General features: G+C 37.7%; 1 protein-coding gene across 2 annotated transcripts in view; it reads right to left on the bottom strand.

Annotated features, from left to right (window-relative positions):
* Positions 1-4,279: 4,279 nt before the first annotated feature.
* The window catches only part of PRMT3 (protein arginine methyltransferase 3), a 61,078-nt gene continuing 42,899 nt past the window's right edge, over positions 4,280-22,458 (bottom strand). Inside the window, exons 13-15 of one of the 2 annotated variants that reach the window (XM_064657173.1) lie at positions 14,188-14,238; positions 13,903-13,990; positions 4,280-4,911 (exon numbers count right to left, since the gene is read on the bottom strand). In XM_064657173.1, coding sequence (XP_064513243.1) covers positions 4,802-4,911; positions 13,903-13,990; positions 14,188-14,238 — 249 coding nt within the window. In that variant the 3' untranslated portion in view covers positions 4,280-4,801. Of the gene's footprint in view, positions 4,912-13,902; positions 13,991-14,187; positions 14,239-16,488; positions 16,687-22,458 lie in introns of those variants that run through there. The other variant, XM_064657174.1, reaches the window with a different exon arrangement.

Genomic DNA, 22,458 nt, shown 5'->3' with positions numbered 1-22,458 from the left:
TTTTTTTTTTTTTTTTAAATCTATGTCATTAAATACATACTATGACTATCACCTGCTCAAGTGGGAAAAAAATGAAGCCAGATGTAGTGATACCAAGGGGAGCATATATGGCACAGACTATATTCTGGTAGCATGGCATTAAGTCCATGAGATGGGATTTAGCAATGGTAACTTCCCAAATGTGGGTACTTGAATCACTCACGGCCTTGCTCCTCACTGCACATTACTCAGGTGAACAGATGTGATCTCTCTCAGTTAATGAAACTCTCTTTGGAAAAATCTATTCCTTTTTTTTTTTTTTTTAGGCCATAACACGTATCAAGATGGTAGAGTGGTCAGGAAAAAAACAAACCTGAGAAAACGGACATCCCCAGCTTCACCTGGCTCTTTTCTCCATGGAAGAAAACAAAATAATTTGAAAAGCCTCTCAGACCACCATCTAAAGCAGGATTGTTGTAGCATCTGCCAATTGAATCCAAGGAGAATAATTTTATTTGGGTTGTAGCTCTCACTTGCGAAAGCCTAACTTCAGTTAGTTTGCTTTCCATGGGACATATCTGCTCTCACTGTTTGCACTGATGTTTTGAGTAGTACCCAAGTGGAAAATAGAATTAACATGTTGAGTAAGCTTTATTCCTCTTTAATTTGTTATCACTGTCATTAAGAGTCCTTTATTTTTACTTTGGCTAATTGTTACAGGAACAGCAAGAGAAATGTTATAAATCTGTAAGTTGATTGTTTCATGGTACAGTTTTTCCATGGGATGAATCTTTTTCATTGATCACCAAGGAGTTCAGAGTGCTGGAACCTGAAGGCATTAGTAATTCCAAGAACTGAGTAACACACTTTGCCATTCTGAAAGGCATAGAAATGAAGTTTGTTTCTAGTTTGATATATGAGAATTAGCAAAGCAGATAAAGATTCAGAGCCAGTTGGTACACATCAGGGAACAGGCTGTTACTTACAGATCCATGTGCTGGAAAAGCACAAGTTTTTTAAATATTCTATTAACAAAACTTAATTTCTATGAGAATAGTAGCTCACCAGCAGTAAGGCTTCTCCTTGACCCCTCTGTCTTTGCTGCTCAACAGTACCATTAAAAAGACTGCTTTTCCCTATGAAGTTAATTATCTACCTATGAATTTTATAGAAGGTAAAAAAAGTATATCAAACAGTAGGTGTTTAAACTTTTACTAAACCTGGAAAACTGAACCATCTTCAAGTTCCAGTCCAACTATATAAAAGTAATTCCAACTGGATGTTTTTTACACCTATTTAATCACATAAGCCCTTCTGCAAATTTGTCTGCAGTGCTCATGTCACTAAAAGCCAGCTTTTCTCTCTGTTTTCCCTGTAATGTGGTATTTGTCTTTTAATTAGATGTCACTACTTCACCAGCATTATAATTTGCCAATGCCTGGATAAACAGAATAACATAAAATCTCTTTGTAATTTCTTTGTAAGTTTGTATATTCAGAGATATGCCCATGACTTTATTTTTGGTTGCCTTTGAAAACCCTTAAATTCCGTTATTATGCAGTCAATCAACGCTGTAAAAGCAGTAGCAAATCATACCTCTAAACCTGTTCTCTAAAAGTAAGATCATCATCACTTTAGTGATGTACGTGAAGTGAAGTAAGCCTTTACTTGCAACTCTTGATCTTCCAACTCCCCCTCCTTCTTTTTCCAGACAGCCACTCATAGCCAGGCTGTGTCATTCCACTAACCTCGGCGAAGACACACTGCTGCAATTTTTGCCTTCAAATAATTTAAACCAGGCACAGAAAATGCTAAGAGCCATTACTACAGGGAACTTCAGGCACTATTAAACAGAGAGCAGAGGAACATCCTTGAAAGAAAAGTCTTAAAACCTCACTAGCAGCTTACCTTTTTAAGTTAGCAACTGTATCTCCCAAACCAGCTTTCTGAATCCTCTGTAGAGCTTTATTTGAAATTGAGGTTTTGCTTTTATCTGGATCTGTCTCATTACAGCACATCCCATAGGACAGAATTTAGAAGGTCAAACTGAGGTGTGCACACAAAAATCCTATTAAGAGATCCCAGCATGATGCTCACTCATTGAAGGGACATTCAGTAGCAAAGGACCAGAAGCTTCCAAGTTTGTCTGTCTTGCTTAGCTGCTCTCTGATGGGTAGAAGCAGGAAGATAGTTTTACAGCTTAGCTAAACATTTAAAAGCACTGCAGAAGACAAGATTTAAAAAAAACCCAACACCAAACGCCATTAACATCTAAATAAGAAGTGGAGCTGTGGGAAAATCCAATACTATTTTCAGGTGGATTATTTATCTTCAAATACTCAGTCTTTGGGCACAGATTTGCAAGAAAGCAGGCCAACCTTCAATTTTTATCTGAATATTAACAGAACTTATATTAATCACTAATCAATTTTAACACATCTGACCTTGGGCTAAGTATAACGTAAATTACTTAAGCTTTGAATAGAGATTGATAACTGCTAGTTAAGAATACTCCTTGAGAAAAGGTTAAGGTTAACTATTGGATTAAACATAAAAAACTTCTGTCCATTCAATGTTCTTCAGAACCACTGGACTTCATTACTAAGCACGGCAAAACAGACTTTCCCAATAAAAAGAAACAACCACCAAAACATTCTTAGCCAAACCAGCATTTTTTCTAAATGATTTCCCATTCAATAAAGTGTCGAAATAATTATGGGATATCAAAGATAATGCAATAGGATTGCAATCACAGTAATTAATCTACAAGTGTATTTTTACAGAAAAACATAGTTTAACTACAAAACATTCAGTGAACCCAACATGAATTTAGAAATATTAGCATTAGTATGTAGTCCTTTGAAAATGCATGGTGCCAACTGGAAAATTTCCATATCCTGCAGTATGGATGTGTACATGATCATGTATGAGTATAAATACTGGAGACATACACATGTACACACGTACATGACTCTGCTATTATTTACCACACAGGTTCCTTGGGTTTGCAAATGAAGACACTTTCCCATAGAATATATCATTTTGATATTTCTTAGTCAGGAAAAAGGAAAAATGAAGACTTTGTCACATAAGATGTTGCTGCTAAAAAATAAATACTGTGAGATGAGCAGCTCAATTTATATGAGCTGGTCTAACAGACAAATGCTGTCAGATGATAAGTGAAATTCAGTCTCTCTACAATTTACTTTTTTCTTTCTTTTTTGAATACAGGAGCACACACTGAAGTAATAAATTCAGGTCTGAAATTGCAACTATCCCAGTTGTTAAAAAGTATTTTAAAAAAATCTATACACCAATGACTGACAAACAGATTTTCTACAACTACAAGTGGACTTTATCATCATATCAAAAAGGGAATTTGTGCACCTTCTCTTTGGCAGATGGGTTAGGGTTTGTAACTCCAGGACAGAGAAAAACAGAAGTTGCAAAGATGAGCAGAAGAGCTGGAAATGTGCATGCTGAAGCACAACTCTGCCTGTGCATCTCAACATAACCAGAACTGACACATGGAGACCACAAACAACCAACATGGATAAATCTGCATTAGTGTCTTCACCCTCCCTAGAAAGAAAACACATAAGATGATACTGTTTGCTTTTCCACAGCAATGAGTTGCAGCCACTTCTTAAACAGGTCTGCAGAAGTACTTGATGCCATGACCCGGAATCTGCCTGCAGCAGAGGCAGCTGGAAGACAAGCTGTTACCATCACCTGGAGAAAGCAATGTTTCCATGAACTATGCAGAACTGATCCATCCAGCCATTGTCACAGTGGTTCATTTATTTATTCTTAATTCAGTTACAGATCATTTGCATCTTTGGTCACATTGACCATGTGGCTTAGAATAAAGGATCACATTTTAAATGAAGTATTTCTATCTCTCACTGGACAAATTCAAGGGCATTTCTACTCTTAAGTAATTACTTTCCACTTTTCTGCCTCAATCGTTAAAATCCCTTTAAAGGAGTATTTATTGATCACATTTCCTACAACACTTAATTCTTAGAGTTACAATTAGGAAATGTAAATAACTGATTGTGCTGTCAGATGAATCCCATATTATTCAACTGTTTCTGTAAGAAGCCAAACCAAATCCACCCTTTCAGCAATTGCTCTTTGTTTGCAGTATTTTTCCTAAAGCTGCTAAAATACATACTTCCATCCACCTATGCCTCAACAGGTTACTACAGAAAAAACTGTAGGCACAACTAAACAAGCCATCACTGGATAAACAGGAGAATTTCCAATTACACAGAAAACAAGGAAACTGGCAACTGCATTCTATATCATACTGGGTTCATTTATTTAGATAAATGTAACTGTGTACAACTTTTTAATTACAGAAGTGTATTAAAAATATGGTCTTTGGAATCCCAAAATTAGTCCCATTAGGATTTTCCAGATACTGTTGAGGTGCACTGGCACATGATTTAGCTTCTTCTTCCATAAAAAATATTATGCAAGGATTTTGCCAGTGGAAGAATAAAACAATATTGAGAGATCATATTTACTGTTCCTCACAGCAAGACTTCACACTCATTTTTCTCACCCAGTAGTCTCATGTAACCCAAACCCATCGTTCTTGCCTTCCTCACATAAGGGAAGCAGCAGAATCCAATTTTGTTGTCAGTCTCCATGTCCCAAAGCAAAAGCATCCAAACAGTGCTCTCTCGATTCCAGGTAAATTTTTCACATTCCCGTGTGTGCATACACGCACACAAATCCAAGAGTTTGCCATTTGGGGATATTTAAAAACAGTTATTTGACTTTAACACCTTCCAAAGTTATGTGTCCAGGATTTTCACTGGAGGCTGTAGGTCTGCTGCATGTCCTTCACTGACAGGGTTATGAGGAGGGACCGTGGATCCTTTCTGTTTTTGCGGACTGCGATCTTCCCTCTCAGGGCCTCTCCTGCGAGAGTTAAAAGGAAATTATTATGGTTACTGCACTGAATCACACATAGTAACAGCAAAGATGCACATGTTGCATGAGAAGCTGTTCCAAATTAATCAGAATTAAAAAGGCTGCAAAGGTTTCCTTTAAGTTTTCAAAGCCCTAAGCAAGTCAAACTAACTGCAGTTAAACCTGGTGTGATGCTGAGTTCTGTTGGATGCTTCACTTCTCAGATGGCCCACCCAAAGAGCTGTTATGCCAAATATTTCACTTGTGACTGGGGAAAACAATATTAACCACCTTGGAGGAAAACCACGTAACCACAAAATCTATTTCTGCTGTATATGCCTTGTGGTTTGCATTTGTGCTGCATTTCATTTAAGCTCTAATTGGATAATGTTTTTATCTGGCAGAAAATATTAAGAGAAATCTTCATGGCATTTCAAGTATAGACATTATTAATTGCAAGTTTTGTTTTACAAAGTGTCAGGCTCTCTTGACCATAACACCTGATAGGTATGTCCTTCAGTTACATCCAGAGCAAATGCTTTCACACAGAAGGGGAAGAAAATAATCTCAATTTATTTTCAGTCCTTATTAAGACCTTCAATTTAAAGTATATTTGCCAATTTAGGAATATACAATATAACAAAACACAAATATGTAAATTTGTACATTTAGGAAGCCCCATACTGAGCTTCTTCAAACGATCATTTTATACCCACAAGAACTACATCTAAACAGATGAATCTACCAAACATATTAGAGGAGGGCATGATCCCAACCTACAGCAGTAGTTCTGTGTTATTCTTCCATCAGGTTTCCTTTGCCCCATTCATTTTCATCCCTCACACCAGCCATACCTACTGTTACTACTTTTCTATCTCACTCGATCCAAAGTATTTCCCGCTGTTCATTACCTACTGTGATTTTAAAAGCCAATGTTAATGTTCTGCTAAAAAGCTTATTGCAAAAATGAAAACAAACAGCAATTTCATAACTAAACTGATTTCAAATGTAGGAAGGATTTGAGAGTTCTCCATTTGGCACAATTCTCAGTCACATCCACAAACAGTAAACTGACAGACGGTCCACATTATAAGTTCAGGATATTTTGTCAAAGGCTGCAGCATAAATATCAAAGAAAGCTTATCAACAAGAATGACTGTGGTACCAAGGATCAGAAAAAAAACATATTCTTTGATAATTTTTTTTAATTATTTAACAGTTAGCTGGAGATTCCACTATAATTCCTGTGCAGCTTTGTTATTAGGAGTCAAATTACTGACATAACACAATGCAATTTGCAAAGAATTTTGAAAATGGTTTCACAGATCATTTAAATAGAGATTTGACAGACAGAAGGACAAGGTTAAAAAAAAGGCATTATAGCTTCATCTCAGGTAGGAATCTTAACCCAGTTTGAACATATAGATTTTCAAAACTGATACAAAATGATTTATTTATTTTAATATCCTGTGATAACAATTCAGTAAGACTAAAGAGCCTCTGAGAACCAAAATTCAATGATTTAAATTAATCCATAATTCAATCTTCCAATTTAAAACATTAATACAACACTATAAACAAAGCAAAAATTTTAATATAATTCCATAAATTATAGCTGACTTGATAGAACAGAACATTCAGATTCTGTTTGTAGAGGCAGTTAATAAAACAAAGCATTCTATTCCATTTTCCTTATGTGGTAACCACATTAAATCTGCCTTTCTGAATAAGACTTTTCTGAGGGCTGAAGCAAACAACAGCAGTGCAACCGAGTAACAGAGAGGCAGTTCTGACCAATTAATCAATGTCACGAGATAGAAAATGACGGATGTTTTTCCCCCCATTCTGCTGTCCTAGGATCTGCCTGGAGGAAGCTGGGACTGGGACTCAGCTGCATCACCTTGCTCTTATCACGCTCAGTTGAATGCAAGTAAACCACACAGTGCCATTGCAGTTTGATTAGGACAAAACTGAATCCATTATAATCCTCCTCCTGCATTTTTATTACCCCTCGGGGAGGCCTGAAATTTGTCCCCAAGCAGAAAAAGCCGAAGAATTCAGCAGAAATGCTGCATCAGCTTGCTACTACAGGAGAAAATACATCCCTGGGTCCATACTGTCTCACCGTCAAAAACCCCACATTTGGTTACAGGCTCTAGAGAACACCCTGGACACGTGCTCAAACTCAAATCAGTTTATTAACATCAGTAGAACTGTAAGCAATGGCATCTGTCACTTCTGTTTGTGCAATACAATCACACACAGGGCAGGCCTGCAGTCTGTGAGCCAAGGTACTTCTTAGTGCAAAAGCCCCATCACTAAGAGTGCTCAGGCCCAACAAATCATGTTTTTTCAGTGTAGAAAGGATTTGATCAAACCCGAAGATTCTACCCAGTCTCCCCTGAATAAATATCCATAACATCTACTTAAAGCTTGAAATGACCCATGGCAATGAGCTTGTAATGTGAAGAACTGCTCTGCCTTTCAATACAACTTGGTGTCTCTTCCCTCTTTGATCACGGAAAGGACTGAAAGAGTTTCCAAAGGCAGCCAGCAATGAAGTTCTTTCAGGTTTCCTTCTTTTCTTCCTGGGGAAGAGCTTTATGAAGCCAACAGAGGGACAAGTAAGAACACAGCTCTCAAATAATTCTTTATTCTGAACCCCATTAATATTTAAGAACCTTATGAAAGAGCTCACTGGAACTGTTTCAAAGAGAGCTGCTAGAAAAGTGCAGTGGATCTGGGCTAAAAACACCTTAACTACTGAACTGCTGGTGAAAAGCATCTTTACAAATCCCCTACACCTTAAAGAACCACTTAGTGGTAGTCACACATTCCTTCACAGCCACCAAACAGTAAGATATGACACCACTCTTCCCAATAAGGTTGTCCTTGTTGGAGGCTGACAATTTAAACATGATCAAGTTTTCCACTTTAGATTAACTGGACCCACTATCTAATGTAACACTGAGGTCTAGCATGCAACAGAAAAAACAGCAAGTCTCAAAAGCATTGCTCTCAAAGAGATGGGTAGAAAGTGGTTTCCATATCCCATCTATCTTATGAAAAAGAACAACTGAAATAGTTTGGGGGGGGAACAAGAGCACTTCTCTTAAACTCAGTAAGTTATCCTTAATCCTCCCATTCACTTTCTTAAACTGCAGGCACCTTCAGCTGTACACAGACTGTCACCTTCCCATTTGGCCACTTCTCCTGAACCCCCAGCCCAATGTGATCCAAGGAGCAGTTTCTGTTCTGAGCAGTATTTTGGTATTACCCATCTGATCTGTGATATCCTTCTTCCTGGCTGGCTACTTTCATAAAATAGGTAGCTGTCTCCCATCTCCTTTCTGTTCCATATCACTGTTCACCCTCTTCTGAAACTATGCTGAGGTTTTGCTTTTTCAGTTCATGCTTTGAGTATATTCTCAGAAGAGTTTTTGTAACAAATTGTCATGTTCCAACTTCCCAAGACAAACTCTGAACCAGGCTGCAAAGAAGTCTGCACTGCCTGAGTAAGGCAAGACAGGCTTGTATGGTTGCCTAGGATAATGTGTTTGCACTGTGACTGGGATTCCCAGATAGCTCAGGTACTAGAAACAGTTGTCACAGGGAATGATGAAGGCCAGGTCCTCCAAAATGTACAGCTGCAGTGGCCAAACTCGCTCACCTAGAACTAGTCTTAATTCACTGCTTTTTGTAGTAGAGATCCTAAACTGTATAGCCTCATCCCAAGCTTTCTCTCTTATCAGTAGTGACAAAATTCAGAGAAAACTAGACTGTTGTCACTGCTTGAGCCATATCCCCTTGCAGCTGCAGACCTTGCAAAGGGAGGCACATAAAACAGCACAAGAAGTCCATCCAAGTTTTCCTGTCTAGATACAGAATTTCTATTATCTTTCAGTGAGACAGAACAGTCATGGGAAGAGATTCTCTCAATTTAGTGCCTGAAACACACATTTAGAAATGTTTTTGAAAAGTCAGTAGGATCATTTTAAAAAATACAGCATATGACATGCCAGATTTAGTGTGACCTCAAAATTCAAGTTTTAACTATTACTAGATTTTAAAAGCCAGCATCATTTTTGGAGGTGCCACATGTAAATAAACAAGTGACAGCATTCCACAGACACCATGTTGCAGCTGTAGACATGCAAACCAGACACTAAAATCTTAATTAGGAACCAAATTATCCAACTGGGATGCACAATATTGAAGTATTTCAGTATAGGATCAAAACATTCAGACAGATTAATTGTGCCAGCGTTGTTTTCCTACTTTTAATAATGCTGTCTAGGTAGACAAATAAACATTCTTTGAGTTTGTAAATTTACAAACAGCTTTCCAATTATGGAGACTGGGGAGTTAAAGATAATCAAGGATTTTAGAGGGGCTTAGTCATGTGAGTTCTGCTTAGCTTCGCTGTGCTAGCCCCTTTTAGCACCATAGAAAAACAAATCAAGGTTTTATTTTCACTGCAAGGCAATATCAAGAACATGAAATGCCGACAATATGCTGTTTTACTGCTAATAGCATTCGCTTGCATACAGATCTGGGTTTTAACTTAATGCACTGAAAAGATTCTGTGGGCCCTCTAAAATAATTTTTGTAAGCATTTTATTTATTTAGTAAATTCTTGAGACAACCAAATGAAAATGATGTAATTTTTTGTTTACTTAGCAGGAATATTTCAAGAAACAACAAAAGGAAGAGACCATTAATAAGACCATTTTTGGACCACTAATAAGAAAAAGATACTGCTTTGGCATCTCAATTTCAAATCTTCCAAATAAAGACTATTCCTTAGTTCAAGCTATTAAAATGGCTGCTAAGAGAAGCCTTGTAGTCTGTATGGGATCTACAACACAATACTGTTTGTCTGAGAAAACCCAGTTTGTCTGGCAATAAAATATATGGCTTCCTTCTCCAGTTTCTTTAATTTTACTGGTTGCTAAGCAGTTAAAACATACCCTACACGCTGATGCTATTTTGTTCTACTCGATTGTACCTCAGTTTCAAGTCTCTTATCACAGGCTGTGAGGAGGAAAACCAGCTTTCCAGAACATGGAAACCCCCCCACTCACACAAAGCTGCAAGACCCATCCTTTGGCTTGCAGTTGCTTGATTCTGTTAATCATTAGAATGGCTCAAAACATTCAGTCTGTTTTATGGCTGAGAAAATAGATCTATTTTTACAACAAATAACCTGGCCTCAAACAGCTGAGAAAATTAGCTGGTTCACACTGCAGAACAAAACAATTTTGCCAGGGCATAAAGGAGCATTTTCCAGTTAAATACCCAACAGGTTCAGATATCTGTAAGCTCGACTTCTTTTACAGAGCAAATCCAAATACAATCAGGGCTTTATAACCACTCCAGGCATAGCCCCAAAAGCTATAAAGCATCTGATAGAGACTTTTAGTCAGTCTTACTGTTTTACTCGGAATTAAAAATCTGAGGGAACCATTTTTCTTTACTGGGGAAAAACAGCCACTGCCCTGTCTGAAAGATGCTTTCAAAACAAGAAAACATTTAAAATACATTTTATATCAGCAAATTCCTCTTTCACAACCTATTAAAATGCTAAAAGCAAATGCCACTATGGCTACATTGGTCAAATTATTGCAAGATTCAAATCATATTATTTCTATTTATTTATTGAAAAAAAAAGAGCTTGGCATTCTGGCTTGGATTAGCAATAGTGTCAGAGGACTAGGCCAGAGGACTAGGGAAGTGACTACCTCCCTGTTCACTGATGAAATCACACCACAAATCCTGTGTTCAGTTCTGGGCCCCTCAGTACAGGAAAGACACTGAGGAGTTGGAGCGTGTCCAGAGAAGGGAGTGGAGCTGGGGAAGGGCCTGGAGCACAAGTGTGATGAGGGGTGGCTGAGGGAGCTGGGGGGACTCAGCTTGGAGAAAAGGAGGCTCAGGGGGGACCTTCTCATTCTCTACAACTCCCTGACAGGAGGTTATAGCCAGGTGGGAGTTGGTCCCTCCTCAGAGGTAGCAAGCCACAGGACAAGAAGAAATGGCCTCAAGTTGTACCAAGGGAGGTTTAGATTGGACATTAGGAATAATTCCTTCATGGAAAGGGAATTGGAACAAGCCACCCACATGTGGCAGATAATGATATGGTTCAGTGGTGGTCCTGGAAGTGCTGGGTTAATGGCTGAACTCAATCCTAAAGGACTTTTTCCAAACTAAATGATTCTATGAACACATTTAGTCACAAGTGCATTTTCTTCATTGTTTCTCCCGTTGCCATACATATTTTTCTGATTATAAGAATTTATATGGAGGGTTGATGAATACTGGTAAGCAGAGGGATGGATGTAAAGCTGAAATGTTCAAATGATGCAAATGTTTTTAATTTAATACAGTTACTTTTGTCTTCCATTAACTTGCATTCAGAAAAGTCCATTTGAAGACAAAGTTTCCCCAAAACTGGAGTGGAGCTCAGTTCAACGTGGAGGCTGATGCAATGTACAGCAAAAATAGTAACAAGCATTGCTGGTTCATTAACAAGTGGCAGATAAGAAACAGCTGGAAGTGCAAATATAAATATAAATTAAGTATACTGCAAAATAAGTTTGAACAGTTTGTTCAGCTGATAAAATGGAAAGACTGAAGAAACAAAAAATATGGTTAACCACAAATTATCAAGATGAATATTCAAGTCACTATTCTGACAAGGAAAAAAAGATAAAAAAGAAAAATAGGGAAATCTGCACTTCAAACATGTCTTAAGGGAAAGAGATTTTTGGAACAAGAAGGAGAAGGATCAATGTCAGAGGGAATGGTTTTCCAAGAAAATCACCTAAATTAAGACGTTCCTGTATCAGGAAGTGCCTTCCACCCTGATGGGTTTGTGCCATCTGTGAACACCAAATATCCCACAGAAATTAAAACTGAGATTAAAAAAGAAAAGGAAGCTACACCAAGAGTTTCTCTCAGAATCTTCTCTAACACTAGAAGCAATAGGTAGAAAATCCTAGATTTAAGTGTTTATTTTACATAAGATATAAAACCAGACAATGGGTAAAAGGATGAGAAAGGGGAACTCAATTACAAAGAGAAGGGGATAGGTAGAAAGAAAGAGAAACATAGCTGTAACAAGATTTGTTATGGGAATAATTTCAAGAAATATGAACTAATAAAAATAAAGGAAAAGAGTTATAGCACAAGTGATTTTGAAGGTCAGCTGGGTCGTGTTCACTGCTTCAAAGCACACTGTTTCTGCAGCTGTCTTCAGAAAGTCACCACACCTAGACTAGAGATCTGATCTGAGGCACCACTTCCCAGTAATTTCACACATTTGGTAAATGTCAAAGGATCTATGTAATATGCATATTTTAACAAATGTCATTGCACTTAAAAAAATTCACTTTGCACTCTATGACATTGAAATTTAATGAGTAGCAGAAAAGGAGACCTCAGTCAGCCTTGTCTAGAAAGAGAATCTGAAGAGAACACAAGCCAAGTACAAATGCACCAAGGCACAGTTGCATCCCTAGAAGTGACAGGGCCAAAGAAATTGCAGATAAAAATTATTTAAGAATATAAAGTTGAAGCATGAAAGACAGAAATGATTTGTCAGATAACACTGACCACAGTGCCTTTAGGAAGGAAGTTCCTGGTTGCCATGGCTGACAGTTGGAAGAAGCAACTGTAAAAGCAGTTTAATTGAGTGCAGATGCTGCTCTCACCACTGTATATTGATCATTAGGTATGTTAAAAGAGACAGTATTCCATCTATGTCAATACTTCTCTATAGCACCTCTAAGCCTTTTGACCTCAAGTGTTTATGCAGCATCCACATAACTTTTTGCATGCTTTCCCCCCAATATGTCTGATCTATTTATAAACAGTCCAGGTCAGGGCCATGTATTACCATGAGTTCATTAACCAACCAGTAGAAATGAGCCCCATTCTGAGTTCCTCCCTTGGTCCTGCTAGTCTGTAAAGAAAAATGGCCCTCAAAGATGACTAATTCACCACTGGCTAAGAGTTCAACAGTGGTGAGTAAATATCTAGTTACTAAGTGGACAAAAATAAAATAACAGCATAAAAATGTAACCACTTCCTTTGATCATAAAAAGATTATGGAGAGTCTGCAAGAAAGTTCTATAGGAATACAAGGCCAAGACTTTTAATTCTTGACCTGCTATTCTATGATGGTCATGAATATACTTGTGCCTATAAAGCAAGAAATATTTGACTACTTGTATAAAAATGTACATTTAAGACTTTCCAAATAGAATTAATTAAAACCACTAACAAGCATTGCTTTAGTCTTCAAAACCTTACTTCAGCAATTTATTATCTGAATGTTACGTTATCCCTAGTGACAACAAAAACCTTTTTACTTGCATCAAATTCCAGGTGAAACTTATTACAGTACTAACCATTTCATAAAAATTTACAGTGTACCAAACTAACATATTCGATACTCCAAATGGATCAAGTTCATGGCTGTGAGTTCTTTAAAATTGTTTTCAATTTACAGAGGAATCCCACAGTGGCAGGTACAAGCCATGTGTATATTCATGGTGCATTTGACAAATACACCATAGTTCAGGACTGCTAAGGAAAATACTGTGCAATCACTTGACCAATTTGATACTTTGGAATATTAGCAATGTTAAAATTAGGAGACTATTAATAGCAGTGTACTGGTCTTACATTTTTCTGCCTCATAAATGCTTTGATATAGAAGTTTTTTCACCAAAGTTACAGTATGGAGCTATACAAGCAGAAGATATATGCCCACTTACATACTTATGCATACATTTATGAGTGGTTTTAACATTAATTTTGTACAGATAGATACCTTCAGTGCTTTGCTGAGACAAAAAAATTTCTTCAACAGTAGCTGAAATATTTATTTACTAGTTCTTTTTAACACTTACATAGTTTTTAAAGTATTTCAGGTGTAAATTTAATGGTAACAGCAGTGTAACACAACCATTGTTGCACCAGAACTGAATTTAAATATACCTGCTTCTACAGGAATTGGTTTCTCCAGGAGAAAAACTGTCTGTTTCCAGTGTGTTTTGGTACACTGGGGACCAGTGGAAAACGAGACCTGCAATGGAAGAGTTCAAGAGTTTGATTAAGAACAACCTTTTTGATATCACACCACATCAATCATTCACCAAACACACACGAATATGAAGTCTTTGCTACAGCAAAACAGATTCTCTGCCAAACACCTTGAGGCACAAAAAAAATACACCATCCTCATCTCTCAGAGACATTTTCAAAATGCATAACCCCAAATACCTTGTTGTGACAGTTCTTCTCAAAAAATATATCAAAGTAACCAGCAACTGCCTGTAAAAAAAAAAAAGGAAAACGTAAATACGGTAAAGGAATAATAATGACACTCAAGAAAAAAAATCTATGATTTTATATATATATATGGGAATTTCTACTCCTTTCCAAGCATTTACGAAGAGGAACAAGCTTATATTTAGGATTTCTAGCATGCTTGAAAGCACAAGGCAAAAAAAATAAGCTGCCATCACACCTTTGCTCTACTTGAGAATATTCAGCCCACTGTAACTGCATTTTACTACACATCAAATTTTAGCATAAGATTCCAAAATAACCCACACATCTAACTGCAACTAGAATCATACATCAGAAAACAGCCTTTCCAATGTGCAAACCCACAAGCATAAAACTCAGTCCTTGCCCTGTAGGGCTCCCAGGACCCTCAGTAAACACACACACATTATGAGGGAATTGCATGACAAATTCACTCCTTGTGTAGCTGAACAGTATTTTCCACAGAAGCTCCCTGTGAACAGAGGCAGAGCACAACCAGGCAGGGAATATTTTTCTTTCTCTACTACACACATAGATAAGGAAAAAGATTCATAAATGCTTCCCGCTGGCCTTTCCAATAGCTAATTGTTTCTAATTGTAACTCTCCATAGGATTCCTCCTCTGTCCCTCCTGCCATCCCACTCCTAACCTCAAGAAGAGCCTTTCTCTTCAGTGCCTAATTCAGCAGTGGGATTTCCAGTTTGAAGAGGAAAAGAAATCACAGAATGGTCTGGGTTGGAAGGGACCTTAAAAATCACCCAGTTCCAATCCCCTGCCATGGGCAGGGACACCTTCCACTAGGCGAGGTTGCTTGAAGTCCCACCTAACATGGGACCTGAACACTCCCAGGGATGGAGCAGCCACAGCTTCTCTGTGCCAGTGCCTCACCACTCTCAGAGGGAAGAATTTCTTCCAATATCCAAGAGATACAAAATATTCACATACAAAGCAGTGTACCCACAATTTTAGTTACACAGTCTTTTAATGCTGGACTGCTTTTTTGACAAAAAAAGCCTTGTGGGAGTCCCAGAAATCCAAAGTATTCAAATAAACAACTGGAAGATGCTAATAAAAGAGCATCCACTCCAGTTTCACCCCTGAAATCCTGTCCATGCTCACCTTTATTTGCTTTCTGCTGTCAAATGACAAAAGGTTAAAGCACCTCAGACCCTGGGGCCCAAGGCAGCTGTGGAGAAATGACCCAGAATAGAGCTTTTGAGTAACTGCAACCACAGCTGTGTTAAAGTTACTCAACTGGGGACTCCCTGCATCCCTGTCATGGAAGGGAGGGAGGGATTCTCCCCAGGTCAGCTGTAGTGCACTCAAACAAAATATGTACCAATTCAATGATGGAAAGCCTGTGGCATGAAAACCCACTGAAAACCACCAATTATATCCTCCCTCTTACCGCACCAGTATTTCTCTCCTACTCCAAGATTAGGAAACTGGTTGTTCTGAATAGCTAAAAGGATGAGTCCTGTAGCATGCTCTTCATATAGATTCACACATAGATTGTGAAGGAAGAAGTCAAATATGCTTACAAAATTAAGGTATAGGGCTTTATCATTATGAAATATATAATCTGAATAACAGCTAGGTCATTCTGGTTTTGATCTCTCTAGTCTAAACCCAGAACAGATTTCACCAACACAGTGGAGAATACAATGTGTTAAAGCAGTAAAACAATGCTAAAGCACCTATGTTAGCTTTGAGACCAAGAGCACTCCAGAGAAGCCTGGTAAGTTCCAAATTCTAACCTGGCCAAAGAGTTAAAAAAAACCAACAAACTATGGAGACAGCAACAGACCTTCAAGACAAATGAGCATCAGACAGTGTAAACAGTGACTCTTCCAGTCCTTCAGTAAAGTCCTATCACTCAATGCTGAGAATCTCATTCCCAAGTGAATTACAGCCTTGCCTCTAATATGCCTTTTTGAGTAAAGATTGAGAAGGTTTTGACAAAGTTTTATTGACCCATCAGACTACTTTTATTGATGCACAATGTTTTCTGGACATTAGTCAGAGATCTACTAAGCCATAAAAATATTTTTCCATCATCAGGTCAATACTGCTGGTATGCTTACAAATAAGACCTAAGATAAGGAAAACAAGGTTGTGACAACAAAAATACATCGAGGAGAAAAAATCTGGTTTCCAGAGAAAACAAGACAATCAAGCCACATTTTGGATCAAAAACCTAAAAGCTCCAAGCAGACAGACCACAGTCAAGCATCTATACACTTGGTAACAAGAGGTAACAGAAACACCCTATATGCTACCCTGAGAAAACTTCCCCACACTACTATTTTTTGGGGACAAGCTCGGGTTGCAAAGAAACTCAGTTACAAGCAAAACTGTTCCCTGTTGCCTCCGGTGTTCAGGGAAACAGGCTTTGTATCTTCTGTAAATGACTAGGATAAATAACCACTTCATAGTAACAAGTTTCTCTATCTGAAATAACCCGAAACACTGACTTTGAGTATCTAATCAAGAGGCAGTAACAGTAATTATTACATCATAAAGACCACCTTAATCAGAGGTCCAGGGATTACAGAGAGCAAGAGTTCTACACTGATACATTAATTTCTTTTTGTTATGTTCTAAAATGGATAATGTCCTTCAGTATAGAATAGTGAAATAATTGTTGACCCAAAAGAAAGAAAACATAGAAAAATATTATTACTCAAGTTCCTAAGGATAAGCTCCTGTGAACAGCTTCAGGCATTTCCCAAAATTCTGTCAGTTAAAACTGGACAGTGGAGGCATCCCAAAATCAAAACGTGTACTCCAGTGAGTTGTGTCAACAGGCAACCTACACAGTCCTACATAGCAAAACAGAAATTATATATTTTAAGTTAGATACATAGAGGAGAGAGTTTGAATGATGTTTTGAAAACTAACTGTAAGAACACATATTGCAATTAAGAAGTCTAACGAGTATCTTTCATTAATACATTTTCAAAATGGTTTTGAGCCAACTAAAAGAACCAAACACTTGGTTTGATGATTTTCTTTGTGAAATTGGTTACAACTACGCAATTTGCTTTTAACAAATGTTTTTAGGCAACCTGCCATCACTTACCAACACTATGTTTAGTCTCCACATAGCAATCTCTTCCCTCATATTAAAGAAATCTAACACCAAACCCAGTAGTTACTGACCACTTGCAAAATTTATCTAGTATTCCCTGTAACAGCTATTCTACAACCCAACTGCAGTTGAGAAAACACAGAGAGTGAAAAAGCACAGAATAAATATATCCCACTTTGATGCACCTAGCCTATGGCTGACCCTGTAATATAAGAAACTAAAAAAGTTTAAACCTGCAGTTCAACAGAAACACAGTTCTTTGCAGATACTGAGGGAATAAGGGTAAGCTCAAGTCTATGCTAAAGCCTCCCAGTAACTCCAGCCTACATTAACTACCTTCTTCTTTTCCTCTTTTTGATTTCACATGGAAGATTTCATGTGTTAGATTACATGTGCTTCCCTGTCAGTAACATCCCTTTGAAAGGTATTCAATTTATCCAAATTATAAATTATTTTCATGAAGTAAGTTCAGGTTTATTTCTGAACAGACACCCTACATTTTTAAATTCACCAACTCTTTTGAAAAAAGGGATTGTTCTCTATGGTCCTCTATAGCTTATGTACATTCCTATGCTCATCCTAACACTAAGCAATGCTTAAATTTTTAACTATACTCTTGGTGTTTTGAGATCTTTCTGCTTTTGAGCTGTTCTGTCACATTTGGCCTGCCCCAGGCCTAAGGGATCTCAAGCCAGCTATACAGGTACCCCCAGACTCATTACAAAGAGCACAGCTGGCCTTCCTAAACCTATCAGGTGATTCTGCAGAACAATAAAAGCAACTGGGGCAATTGGCTGCTCCTGGCTTGGATGAGTGTATTCTTCACTGAGTACAACAGCAGCTGGAGGGCAGAGCCCAAAAAGCAGTGGCAAATAAAGTTAAATCCAGCAGGACCAGGGCAGTGATCAACCCTCTGCTCTCAGCACTGGAGAGGCTGTACCTCAAATCCTGTGCACAGTTCTGGGCCCTTCACTGCAAGACAGACATTGAGGGGCAGGAGTGTGTCCAGAGAAGGGAATGGAGCTGGGGAAGGGTCTGGAGCACGAGTGTGATGAGGAGCAGCTGAGGGAGCTGGGGGGAGAAAAGGAGGCTCGGGGGGACTTTCTCACTCTCTACAACTCTCTGACAGGAGGGGGGAGCCAGGTGGGAGTCAGTCTTGAGAAAATAACCTCAAGGTGCACCAAAGATGGTTTAGACTGGATATTAGGAATAATTCCTTCACAGAAAGGGCTGTCAGGCATTGGAACAGACTGCCCAGGGAAGGAGTGGAGTCACCATTCCTGGAGGGACTTAAAAGTCATGCGAATGTGGCACTTGGGAACATGGTTTAGTGCTGGACTTGGCAGTGCTGGGGGAATGGCTGGACTCAAAGATCTTTTCCAACCTACACAATTCCACGATTTAATGCCTCTGGAAAAGTATTGAAGGATACAAAGGTGCAATGCTTTATTATTTGTCCTCTCAGTGTTTTGCAAAAAGCTTTCTATAAAGCATTAGAATTTCTGCTTCTACATGAAGCAGCAGGAATCACAGAATACTCTGAGTTGGAAGGGACCCATGAGGATCATCGAGTCCAACTCTTATGTGAATGGCCCATACAGGGATGGAATCTGCAACCTTGGCATTATCAGCACCACGCTCCAACCAGCTGAGCTCATGTTTGGTGCTCTCCTTGAAAGAGCTGTGCAAAACTAAAATGTCTGGCAGCACTAAGAAGTCTGTTTCAATACACTCAAAAAAACCCTAAAACAAAACTATCACTTTTAAGGTGTATTAGTGTAAACACTGCACCCCTCCAGAAATGATCTGGTACCCCACATTAATGTACTGGGAAAAGGGAAAAAAGGGTCTGAAGTAAAGTACATGCAGATGATGTTTTCTGCAATTTTATCTACAGTCAGTAGTCTTGTATATTTAATAAAAACAAAATCTTACAAATCTAAAAACCAACACAAATCAAAGTTGAAATACTTGATAATAATAAACTACTATAAAATTGTGGGTTTGGTTACTTACTATCTTCTTTTAAGGAGTTTATATCTTCCCTCACATCTTAGCTTCTTCTCTTTTTTCATTCATTACTTGTTGGTGGTTTATGCCAAAATGCACAACACATATCTTTTATTTTCAAGTGCATTTCAGAGAAATAATTCTGTAAAAGTGAAGTTCAAAATATTTTCTTTTCATTTCACCTTTGAACGCTACCACAAACTGCAGTAGCCATAATAATCACGAACATCTATTAAATATGCAATACTACAAACTAAGATTTCCAATGTTTACAGCTTGAAGGAAGATTAAGTCCTCCCCTCTTGTATAATTTATCATATGCAGCAAAATATGATGAAAACAAAAATCACTTAACTGGCACACTAGAAGCAATCACAGACACAAGTGTATTAAAATGAAATATAGGGCTGGCCAGATTTTCATTAAAGGTGACATCTTTTTTTACAAGAAGTCAAACTAAAGAAAAAGAACATGCAAATAACTCCCCCATAAATTCTAGATGATGTTTTACAACTACTGACTTCGTTTCTTTTTCTTCTTGGTTGTTTTTTGTTTGTTTTTTTTTTTAAGCATAATGACAACAGTTATTTCTCCTACTGTAACTTCCCTCATCCTTTTGCTCCACACCTTTGACAGCTCATTTACAACTTCACCAACAACTAATCAGTGAGAACTTAAACCTGCTCTGGAAAAATCTTTCAAGTGGCAGTCTCTTGAATACCATGAAAGAGGAAAACAAAAATAATGACTTCTAAACTGGTAATAAATAACTACAGCTCCAGCCTGACATATGCTCTAATCTCAAAGGATGTTAAATATTAGGAAATACTACCAAAATATTATTCTTCCTGTTCTCCAATAACTTGCCAGGAGAAAAGCTGAGCTATGAGAACAAAAACTCCAACTCCAAAAGAAAGTCAATATATTTACCCAGGCAACTAAGAACGTGTAATAAAGAACAAAGGAAACATTTAGAAATAGAAATACATTACTGAAACTGCAAAGCAACATCCCAGAAAGGTCAACAAAAAGCTCACTCAACTAAGAATAAAAGATTCCTGAAATTAAAATAGCAGCCACTAACTTCTACCTGATTTTGTAAAACCCACATTTTGATGGAGAGCTCATGCAGCTTAAGGTCTTCATCCATCACTGAGGGTTCCTAAGGTGTTCATGCAAACAGGAAAATCCTGTAAATTAAGCACATCCTCCCAAGTAAGATTCACTTCTCTTCAACCTATTTCTTCCCCCACGGATAAATAATTTCGAGACTATTTTTCTCCCCATTTATTCACATAACATGCACCAAATATATTAAAGTCACAAAAAGCCTTAACATATGTAATAAATTAGTATTAGTACATATAATTTATAGTCTTCCACTTAGAGCCCTTAGCTGAAATGGGAAAAAGAGTCTAAATTTTAATTCAAATATATCTGACACGAAGGCTTTTTTCCTAAAGAAAATGGCTGGCTGTGCATGCAGCATTTTAACAGGACAAAACAAATGAGACTGCTTGTTTCCTTGTGAGAACTCAAAGGCAACCTTACCAATTCACTTAGGAGCAAGGAAATTAAAAATTATCATCATCACTATCACCTACAGTGAGTAATTTATCATTCTTGCTCTTCAGTAGTATCATGTTCCAACAGTGAGTGGCTACAACAAATACAATTAGACAGCTGGCCACAGAAGTGGGAGATAATGTGCTTTTGATGGAGTTTATCCAAGCATGGAGATGGAATGTCTGTCGTCCATGCAGCAGAGTTGCTGCGTTTTTATCACAGGGAAAAGAAATCCCTGGCTATTAAAACCCAATAATTTTGTGTTTTAAAGATTAAGAATCTGGAGCTCACTGCAGAGGAGGCTACAGATAAATGAGAAGGAGAAATCCTGCTTTGTAACATGGTGGAGTAGTATTTCCTTTACTCAGAAATCAGGCATTCAAGGTGTGTTTAACTGCGGTACTCAAATCTAGATTTCCAACTTCTAGCTTAAAAAATTCAGTTTCTCACCAAGTGTGAGAACCAAAGACTCCTATGTTAATACTTATTGTTGGCTCTGAAGTGGATGACTGGATGTTAAGAAATGAAACTATCTTAACATTTAAGAAGAATTTAGTCAGAATAATTTTCTCTAGTCACCTTAACTTCCATTTCCTTCCTGAAGGTTTTAATACATCAGTCACGTCCTCTGGTTCATTATCCTTCTTTTACCCCCTTCCTCCCTCCCACTTTTTATATACATCCCCTGCTCTTTGACAACATCTCCTGGGAGCAATGAAGAGATACTGCCATTTTCCTCTTAGGGGATATTGTTATTCAGCTAGGAAAGATCAACCTCAATGGACTCACAGGGGAAATGCTCGCAAACAAAAGAGAAAGTTTGTCAATTGATTTCTATACTGAGGGTAATCACCATTATATTTTATCTCCAAAGCTCACACAGTGATCAACTTGGAATACAATTAATGGAGTATTTTTCTAGCAGCATCTACTGACTGATATTAGCCAGATGTCTCATTAAAATCAGCAGTGACAAACCTTAGCTCTTTACCAGCAAAATGCACTTTTGCAGCCTAATTAAATTTCTTTTTGGCCATTATGTTTGTAAGACTGAAATCAAGTCAGTTTGCAGAAAAGTGCTTTGGAATGTTTTCATATAATGATTCCATGCAACCGTTCCATGCTTTGAAAATCTTCAATCTTTGAAAGCTAATACTGATAAATAAAATTAATGCTGGAAGAGACTGCTTTGTGGCAAACCATGCCAGGAATAAAGGAAAAATTAACAGAAACAATATGTGAAAAAAGCCATAACTAAACCCCCCCATAACTTTTGAAAGACTGAGCATCACACAGAAGGTCATATTTAAAATACTCTTTTTTTGCTCAATCATTTCATATTTTCAAGTTCATTAGGACTTTTTTTTTCTTGAAGACTTGATAATTTCTTGAACATGTGGAAGAAAAAGCTATTTAGAGCCTTAAGCATTTTCAAGGATATGACTCAATACATTGCAGGATCATCTGCAATACACTCAGATGTACCTACAGCAAGACATGAGGCTGATCTCTTACAAGCACAACTTAATACTCTGATAGGTCCTTTTTTGGTCATA

Source organism: Pseudopipra pipra, chromosome 6 (genome assembly GCF_036250125.1).
Source record: "Pseudopipra pipra isolate bDixPip1 chromosome 6, bDixPip1.hap1, whole genome shotgun sequence".
Lineage (NCBI taxonomy): Eukaryota > Metazoa > Chordata > Aves > Passeriformes > Pipridae > Pseudopipra > Pseudopipra pipra.
The sequence above is the reverse complement of the archived record's forward strand: the minus strand, read 5'-3'. Positions and strand labels throughout refer to the sequence as shown.